General features: G+C 40.3%; 1 protein-coding gene across 1 annotated transcript in view; it reads left to right on the forward strand.

The window, feature by feature from the left end:
• MARCHF3 (membrane associated ring-CH-type finger 3) overlaps positions 1-3,857 on the forward strand; it is a 137,642-nt gene extending 133,785 nt beyond the window's left edge. Inside the window, exon 5 of the mRNA XM_063295272.1 lies at positions 3,412-3,857. Within this exon, the coding sequence (XP_063151342.1) occupies positions 3,412-3,570 (159 nt within the window). The 3' untranslated portion in view covers positions 3,571-3,857. The remainder of the gene's footprint in view (positions 1-3,411) is intronic.
• Positions 3,858-10,252: the final 6,395 nt, after the last annotated feature.

A 10,252-nucleotide genomic window follows, 5' to 3' on the forward strand; every position in this document is an offset into this window, starting at 1 on the left:
CAGTTGTACATGGATGAGACAAGAGAACCTGAGATAGATAGATAGATAGAGATGATAGATAGATATAATTATACAGATTTATAGAAGAATACAGTCAATACTGTAAACCTAAAATATTTGGAAGAAGTAAGTTTCTGCTGAAAAATAGACAACCCTTAATGACAGCATGTAAAGTTATACATCAAATAGGACAGCAAAATAAGCTTCAAATTCACACAGCTTCCTCACCACAGGTAAAACTTGCAATGCTGACTGGGACTTCTGTGATCCATCCATGGGGGAAAAAAGGAGTTTGAGTAACATCTAATGTCTTTCTTGCATAGGCACCTCCCATTTGGCAAGTGAAAGAATTTTGACCTGCAATCAGCTGAGATTATATCAAGCTACTTAATTGCTCACATACTAGTAAAATAACTGCTATGGTGTTTATTTCAAACCCCAATCCAGTTTCTGTTAAGCCGGCTGCTGCATCACGGTTTTGCAGTGTGCTTGAATTATACTTTGTTATCTCATGCTATGACCCTGAATCATCAGTTTTTTACACAGTAGCGTAAGTCCATCCACAACTGCACAGGGTATGACACTGAACTGGTCTTACACTGTATCCTGTTAGCTTTTTTTTCAGACAAACATTTAGAATACACTGGACTGTTCATACTCTTTGAGCATATTTGCTTTAATTTAGTAAAGCCATTTGATTGTTATCCATTTTCGAGACACTAATAACAACTGTAGGACAGAAAGTTGGGCACAGTTCAGATAAATCTTCATTCAGTTGAATTATATAAAATTACTAGATTTTAAGTTGCAGTTAAAGCCAGGTGTTAAATGGCAATCAAGTTTGATATTGACCTTAGACTGCTGGTTTTCAAATGTGATTCTAATAGTTGCAGTTCATTTGTAGCCTTACAGCCTTACAAGTAAAGGGTTTTAAAATGTATCATATATGCAACTTGGATCAGGTTGACTGAACCTGATACGTCTCATAACCCATGATGCTTGGCTGAATCTAGCCACCTAGTTGAACTATATTTGCAATCTATGCTTATGATCTAATTTGGCTTTGAGACCCCACCATAGATAGTTCAGAACTCCAAAGGTGTTGAGTGTTGTGATGTTGGTGTAACCTTTCTGAGTCTGACCCCTTGTCATGATCGCTGTTGCGATGTTTGCGACATCGTAACGGCTCGCATGACAAAGCGCGGATGCATGTCAATGGCTGGAGAGATGCGGGCGATAAACCGGACAAAGAAGGTAATGGGGTTGGGAGATCTACTGAACAAACAAGGTCCCATCGCCCGGTAATCGGCCATTGACGTCCCTGATAAAGAAAGGATCAGGGTGAGGTTCGGAAAGGTGCGTCTGGGCTTTCGAGGAATATCGAGGTCTAATCGCCCGGTAATGGACCATTACCTTGCAGGAAGATAAACAGGGCGATGCCCGGGGCGAATGGGGCTGGATGACCTCTCACCTATCAAGTCTTGATGGCCTGTCACTCTGTGGAACTCGTGGGGCACACCCGGGGAGTGTGGGGGTGGAGCGCTGTTTGGCGCGAGACTATTTAATTCAACTTTTGGCGCGCTTCCCTCACTCTCAGCTTTTTACTGGTGTGCATTCTATTCTAAATAAAAGCCAGAGCTTAAACTTGATTTAGAGTCTGAGTCTTTTATTTGGTCTTAGGCATTCCTTACACCCCTTCCCAATGGGTTGGGCTTTAGCTGCCATAATCTCTCACACAAGTATAATCACTAGATTAGGGATGGCAATGGTACAGGATGCCAACTGTTATGATGGCCATATTATAGATGTGGTATGGTATTACATGTCATTGATTGATATATTGTCTTCCATAAGATATACCTTGGGACAGTTATTATCATTTTATTTGCATATTGGCCCTCATATAAAACCAAGAGATTTATAAATCAAAGCCTGCCATCTGGATGAGTAATACACTGCTGTATCTCAATAATCTAAGAGTTTAGTGGAGCAAGTATTTTGAGAACAGAGATCCATACATTTGCAAAGGAGCTATTTTCCATCATTCCTAAATAAGGCCCTCTCTCTCTCAAAGACTGCTGATTATTCCTGTAAATGAATCTAACCATTGTTTTCATGATCAATGAACAACATTCATCTCTGTTCTGGACAGGAAAGGTCCTGGATCCAAGTTTCTGATTTTATTTTTTTAAGTGATGAAGAGCAGATTCTACTTTCACACTTGAGTTTGAGTTTAGCATCACTCCTAATTTTAAAAGTTTACAAAAATGTTTCATCAAAATGTTTTTAGAAAACTCAAAAGATTTAGAAATGGTTGTGGGGTTTGCACAGCTTTGCTTACATTGCAAATTGCTAACAGAAGACCTTCCTTACAAAATTCAGAGTTGAGCTGCTCAAATTCAGTAGCTGACATTGCTTAGGCATTGGCTGAAGGCAAGAACCCATTGTAAACAGCCTACTAGGCTTAACTAGGTTATCCTGTGAAAATGTCTTAAATATTTAATGGGAACCTGGCTTATAATGCAAAAATCACTGAATAAACTATGCTTAAATAATGGCATAGTACTAAAGTTGATCAAGGAACATAACTACTGTTTCACTAATATAAAGGAAGCCTATTGGAAGGCTACCCTTACTCCAGGGAAGAGCCTTGGTAACACAAGGAGAAGCCTATGAATGTAGATAGCCTGTGATGATATTGTGCCACTTGTGGTCACGGTAATGGAAATAGAATCTTCCACAGATGGCTAAGGATCTACAGAGCTGTAAGTTTTCCATTGTCCTGATAGCCCCCTCCTAAAAGGAGCTCTTAGTTACACCAGCCCTGGAACTGATATACAATAATTAGTCCCTTGCCACTGACTATTATAAGTAGTCCTTACCTTCTCCTGTCCTGGGCACAGTGAACTGAGAGGAAATGGCATTGTGGAATCTGCCTACTATTCCTGTGTCACCACTATCACACATCCAATCAGGTTGAAGAGTTTGAAAATCCTGCAGCCATTGTAAAAGTGCCATCATGAGTGCTTGAAAGAATGCTGATAATTTGAATCTCATTACAAATGGGTTATTAGGTATACCACTTGCTAACCATGTTGTCAGTACTATCCCAATACATTGATCTGCCTGAAATGAGATTTGGATGTTTCCAAAGAAAGACATTGCCAAATATATTACTGCATAATTCAGACACCAGCCTGAAGAAAGTTGCTTTACCTTGCTGTGTGGCAAGGTAACATATATTAAAATGAATGATACTTCAGACTATCAGCTCTTTCCCTTTTATACACTGAGTTCAGAACAAGGTTCTGATAATAATGCAACTTGCACTATAAAAGGCCCTTGACTTTTGTTCTGAGCATGTTTCTCTGTTCATCTTAAAAATGGATTCTCCTCTTTCTTTTCCTGCAGGTATCCTTTAGGTACCACTGTAGATTATACAATGAATGGCGTCGGACCAATCAAAGAGTTATCCTTCTCATCCCAAAGTCTGTCAGCATCCCTTCTAACCAGCAGTCCTTGCTGGGCCTGCATTCGGTCAAAAGGAACTCAAAAGAGACAATTGTCTAATTGTGATAATCCTGTCCAGAGGCCACGAACTACATGTGGGGTCTGATTCCATCCCAAACCAAGTAGCATCATAGTTGGAAAGACACTTTTTGTAGAAGAGAAGACCTCACTGTTGCAATTTAAATCATGGATGCTGCGATCATATGATATTTGCTAAGCTGCCAAACATGTCTAAAATTTAGCAGATACTGTATGGAATCTTCCAATACCATGTGGATAGCTGCATCACTAGGGATGCAACCCTTTTTTAATTGTGATTAAAAACTATGATGGCAAACAATGCAAAATATGTGAATTGCATTATTTCTGAGACAGGTCCAGACATCCTCTGTGCTGCATTCTCATTTCCTACATCTAGATTAATTAAGGGGAATTGGAGGATGCTTGTATAATGTATAATGACATTAAGAGTGGGTGAGGGAGAGCACATGCATGCAAAACCAGTTTGCCACATAGGCATATTAGTTCCAAAGATGGCTAAAAGAAAAATTTTCAGTGGAAGGCTGATGAAAAGTTTTATAGCTTAGTGTATTGAGAAAAAAGGCAATTTCTGAAGACTTTGTAATTACCTGTTAACCACAATCCCAAAGTAAATGGGGCTCTGAGATTTATATAATACATTTCACTCCACCTTCCAGACAGTGGGACTGCTACTCCCAGGATTTCCATCCTGTGTTGACAACATCTGGAGAGAACCAAATTGGGAAAGTCTGTTCTATACTTCCCCAAACTCAGTGGTGGCAAGGTTTCCTTTTTGCTTTGTTTTTGTGCCCTTGAGTCAGTTTTGACTCCTGGTGACTGCCTGGACAAGGCAAGGTTTCTTTCATATTGGTAAATATAGGTCAGCCCATGCACATGTGGATCTCTTTTTATGTGCTAGAGCTCTCTTACTGTGGGGATCAGCATATTCTCTTACCCAGTTATAGATATTCTGTTCTAGATTGATATATTCAAGGCTAAAAACATAATGCTTGTTCACATTTTCATCACAACAGTAACCTTTGAAATGGGGAGAAGTAGGGAAGAAGGCTCTCAGTTCTGCAGTCCTCATGGTTTACCAGCCGCTGCAAAACCTGCAGAGAGCAGATGAACCTGATCTGCCAAAATGTCCCCCAAGCCACTTGAAACTTCCTTACCTAACTTCTTTACCTTTATGATTCCCACCTTCAAGGGACCAGTTTCACAACATTCTGCAATGGGGAAGACTTGTAGTCATGGGTACAGACTAGAGCTGTTGTAGTACGGTTCACCTCTGTTGCATATCAGAGATGTCTGGAAAACACCATTTCAGAAAGAATTTTTCGCAAGCAGGGAGGAAAAAGAAACAGTGTTTTTATGGGGAAATGATGAATTGAAATCTGAAGTGACCTAAGTTACATCACAACAATATTCTCTAAATTTAATTTTTAATTTAATTCCTAAATTTATTTTGTAAGGGGGACTTTTGCACAGATAATAAAGGACTGGCTCATTAGACATGTTCTAGGAAGCTTGGACTTGCCTTGCATTACAATGAGTAGAACTGCAGCTTTGCTGGATTTTCAGCTTGACAGATAAGTTTCGGTGGGAATATCTAAGCCCTAACTTCTTTGTGCTTACAAGACTAAGGCCTCTTTGTAAAAAATGTTTACAGCCGCCTTATAATCGTAGCCAATTCTAATTTGGAATTTGAATGTTAAATTCTTCATTTCTTGGGTGGCATGTCTTGGCTGTGACTGCCTTTCCCAAAGCAGGAGAGACAAAGGCATCATTTGAATCCATTATTTTTAGAATTAGGCTATCAAATGGACTTCCTTATATCAACAAATGCTCCTAGCATGTAGCATATTTATTAATTAAAGTGTGTTACTGAATCACGAGAATAGATGAACATTTGTCTCATATTTCTGGGAGCAGGGGGGATGAAGAGGATGTGTGTTAAAGCAAATTGCAAAGACTTCAAATAGATTGAACAACTGTTCTTTGTTAACTAGTATTGAGTCCCACCACATGCAGATTCCACTACACATCTGCTTCTGGATAAGATCATGGCCATCACACAATGCCAGTTACAATCTAGCAGAGGTACATTGCAAACTATGAAAAACTTCATATTCTTTTCATCCTTGGAAAATAAGCACCCCCACACACATATCCAAGGCACTTACACATAACTTTCATGCTTCAAGTCCACATGGAGAGATGGCTCTGCAGGGCTTGGTGATGGGAAAAGAAGGCCTTTCTGTTGGTAATGTCAAAAAAACAGCCTCTGTTTTTGTCTGTTCAGATGCATCTGATTTTCAGAGACTTTATAGATTAGCAAAATTAAATGAGCAAAGATGAGTGTCTTTGTATAAAAGAGCTACTTCACAAAGCACAAGAAACTGTGAAAGAGCTGAAAACTTGGTGAGTGACCATGCATTTGAGATCGTAGGGGGTCAGGACAAACTGGATAAATACAAATTGATGTTAAACTGTGTTGTGGATACTTGAGAGATAGAATGTGTGGGGGTGTGGGAGGGCTCACTAGCATGTGCCCAGTTACTAATTGACCTTAGAACTCTGACCACCTGGCTTTCTGAGCCAACTAGTGGGTGAACTCCAGTGCAATTTTTCATCAGAATTACTCCTCTTTAGTAACAGTGACCAGTGTAGTGTAGATCTTGGGGTCCCATTGGAGCAGACTTAACAGTAAGTATTGGATGGGGTACAGGGGAGAGAAAAGGAACGAAAATCCCATAAGTGCAAGAAATCTCTTCATATGCTTTGGTTTTACCCAAACTATTTCAATGATCTTGTATATGTATAAATCGTGAATATTAAACCACATATATAAATGCCATTTATTATTATTTTTAAAATGTATGTATTGATTGCTCATTTTTTTAAAAGAAGAAAAAAGAATGAACAAGGGAATGGAGAAAAGAAAAGGAAAAATAATTGATGCAGAAATAGAATAACAGTAAGTGGACAAAGGAATTACTGAGATTGTACAGTTCGTGCTCAGTATATTGTTGATGAGAGTTTAACCTTAAAAACAAAGTACATTATGTTATTTTAAGATTATAAGAAAAGATTTTAATCTCTGAGCTAAGTGCAAAAATCACTATTTGTTATTTAAAAATACAAAGAAAGAAGAAAACTAAAAACATCATAGATAAATAGTTTCTCATTTCTCTTTTGTACTCTGATGCACAATATTTATAGATATCCCTTTTGTTTGTTCAGTCATTAAGTCGTGTCCAATTCTTTGTGACCCCATGGACCACAGCACGCCAGGCCTTCCTGTCCTCCACTGTCTCCCGGAGTTTACTCAAATTCATTTTCATTGCATTGGTGATGCTATCTAGCCATCTCATCCTCTGCCATTCCCTTCTCCTTTTGCCTTCAGTCTTTCCCAGCATCAGGGTCTTTTCCAGTGAGTCCTCTCTTCACATTAGGTGGCCAAAGTATTTGAGCTTCAGCTTCAGTATCTGTCTTTCCAATGAGTAGTCAGAGTTGATTTCCTATAGGATTGACTGATTTGACCTCCTTGCAGTCCAAGGAACTCTCAAGAGTCTTCTCCAGCACCACAGTTCGAAAGCATCAATTCTTTGGCGCTCAGCCTTCCTTATGGTCCAACTCTCACAGCCATACATCACTACTGGGATCCCTTTAGAGCTATTGAATCAATTGTAAAAAGAGCTCACAGTTTAGCTAAATCTACCACGTTTTCTTACTTGTTTGGAATACCTCCATTTAACTCAAAACTCTTGTATACCATGATTAAAATGTCCTGCCTGCCCAGTTCATGCCTCCCCCACAGATTGTGAGTCAGTATAGCATTCACAGGCCAAAGCTATGGAAGCTGATTAGAAAAAAGCACTACAGCTCTTTACATTTTTTATTATATCCCAGTGCTGACTGACGTTTGGGGAAATTGTCTTTCCAATACATCTGGAGGGCCCAGTTGGGGAAGGATGCTTTAGAACTGTGTTTTTCAAACTTGGCAACTTTAAGATGTGTGGACTTCAGCTCCCAGTATTCACCAGCCAGCATGCTGGGAGTTGAAGTCCACACTTCTTAAAGTTGCCAAGTTTGAAAAACACTGCTTTAGAAGGATGTGCCATTTTGCAATGGGGCAATTGTTCCAGAGCCAGCCAGCCAGCCACAGAAGCTTGCTGTACCTTTCTTTTCTGGAGAGAACACCCATCAGAACTCAGGACCCTGACACCCAAGACTGGGCTACAGGATCTGAAGTTTTCATCAAAACAACAAAAGCTATGTTGTCCCACAGCAAAAGCACGTGCAAAAGGGAGGACACTTTCATTGTGACATCACAACACTGCTTTCATCGCTTGCTTCCTCACCCCTCCTGCAGACATATGTGCATTAAGCCTTGGACTTCTGCAGCTCTTCTCCAGCAGGGCCACCTAACTTCCAGATCTGCTGCGGTGCAGAGGAAATGCTGCAAAAGCAAATCTGATGATTAATGCTGGAGCTACAAGCAGGCAGTTTTCCATCAGCAAGTTGCCTCAGCTTTACTCACCTGTCTGTCGAGGCCAAGGCATCCCACTGACTCACCATGATTTCTTTGCACCCCTCTGTTCTGAAGTCAAGGTGCCAAATCACTATTCCACTGCTCTTTCTGAACTGAGTAACAGCCCTCTGACCTTCTGCTGCACAGACTCAGGGAAACAACAAGGAGGGAACAGGTCAGGTGGTGGATCCCAGTTTTCCTCATGGGCAATCCTGAATGTTGGAAATGCTTCTCTGATTTTGGGAGGTTAAAGCTGGGTGGAAGCACCCTGTGCCCAACCAAGTACCATTTAATGGTCAAGCAAAGGTGCTATTTTTTCCTCATTTGCTTTCTATTTCTTTTTCCTGTTGAAGTGAGTCTATACGATTGTGAACTGTGAGCAGAGATTTTCCTATTTTCAAATCTTTTTACAATACTTGAAAAAACAAATTTATTAAGGTCTTTGAAGGACCCCATACATAGATGAAGTACCATATTTGAGTTAGTGAATTAGAACTTGCACAAAGGAAAATAACTGGACAAGTGAATTAAAAACTGTATAGTAGTTCTATTTTGTTTAGATGTGTAATCTACACAAGCAGAGAATACAAGTAGCCAGTTGAAGGCAAAGCCTATAAATCAACTTGGAGCTAGTGGAGAAGAATTTAGGATCTAGGTACTAGATGGAGTCACACTGCTTGTGAGATAATAATCTTACAGCACGTATAGTGCTAAATGAATGCTGTAGAGTACTACAAAAAAATTGGATATATATGTTAGCAGCATTTCCCCACTATTAAGGAAGTTCCCAACTTAAAAAATGAAATAAAATTAATGTGCCAAGATTTCTTCTTAAAATATCCATGCCAAATTCTGGTCATTATCCTATTGTTTTCAAGGTATACACAAATCAATATCTTTACAATTTGCTCCACATTTTTCCTGGTGTTTAGTTTGCTGGATTTTCCTACTCCCCTTTTATGAATGTTGGGATATTTGCTCCCCTCTGGGGATCTGGCATTTCAGCATTTCTCTTTGATTTTTCAAAGATAATGCATGTGCTCAGCCCTTCAGCAAAGGATCGTTACCTTGTCATGGTGCTGGAGCTTGAGCACCTCAATGATGCCATGAGCTAAACCGTGAAGGGCCACCCAAGACGGGAAGGTCATGACAGAGAGGTCAGACTAAATGCGATCCCTGGGGAAGGTAATGGCAACCCACCCCAGTATTCTTGCTGTGAAAACTAAATGGATCAGTACAACCAGAGATATGTCGGTATACCATCGGAAGATGAGACCCCCAGGTCGGAAGATGGTCACAATGCTACTGGGGAGGAACAGAGAATGAGTTCAACTAGCCCCAGACGTGGTGACGCAGATAGCTCAAAGCTGAAAGGACGGCTAGCGGCCGACGGTGCTGGTGGTGAACGGTGAATCCAGTGTTCTAAGTATCAACACACCATTGGAACCTGGAATATAAGATCTATGAGCCAGGGCAAATTGGGTGTGGTTATTGGTGAAATGTCAAGATTAAAGATAGACATTTTGGGCGTCAGTGAACTGAAATGGACTGGAATGGGCCATTTCACATCAAATGACCACCAGATCTACTACTGTGGACAAGAGGACCACAGAAGAAATGGAGTAGCCTTCATAATTAATAGTAAAGTGGCTAAAGCAGTGCTTGGATACAATCCAAAAAACAATAGAATGATCTCAATTCGAATTCAGGGCAAGCCATCTAACATCACAGTGATCCAAATATATGCCCCAACCACAGATGCTGAAGAAGCTGAAGTAGAGCAGTTCTATGAGGATCTGCAGCACCTACTGGACAACACGCCTAAAAGAGATGTTATTTTCAGCACAGGAGACTGAAATGCTAAGGTGGGCAGTCAGATGACACCTGGAATTACAGGTAAGCATGGCCTGGGAGAACAAAACGAAGCAGGACATAGGCTGATAGAATTTTGCCAAGACAACTCACTCTGCATAACAAACACTCTCTTTCAACAACCTAAGAGACGGCTTTATACATGGACTTCACCAGATGGACAACACCGAAATCTGATTGATTACATCCTTTGCAGCCAAAGGTGGCAGACATCTATACAGTCGGTAAAAGCAAGACCTGGAGCTGACTGTAGTTCAGATCACGAACTTCTTCTTGCACAATTTAGGATCAGACTAAAGAGATTAGGGAAGA

Source organism: Candoia aspera, chromosome 2 (genome assembly GCF_035149785.1).
Source record: "Candoia aspera isolate rCanAsp1 chromosome 2, rCanAsp1.hap2, whole genome shotgun sequence".
NCBI classification, from domain to species: domain Eukaryota; kingdom Metazoa; phylum Chordata; class Lepidosauria; order Squamata; family Boidae; genus Candoia; species Candoia aspera.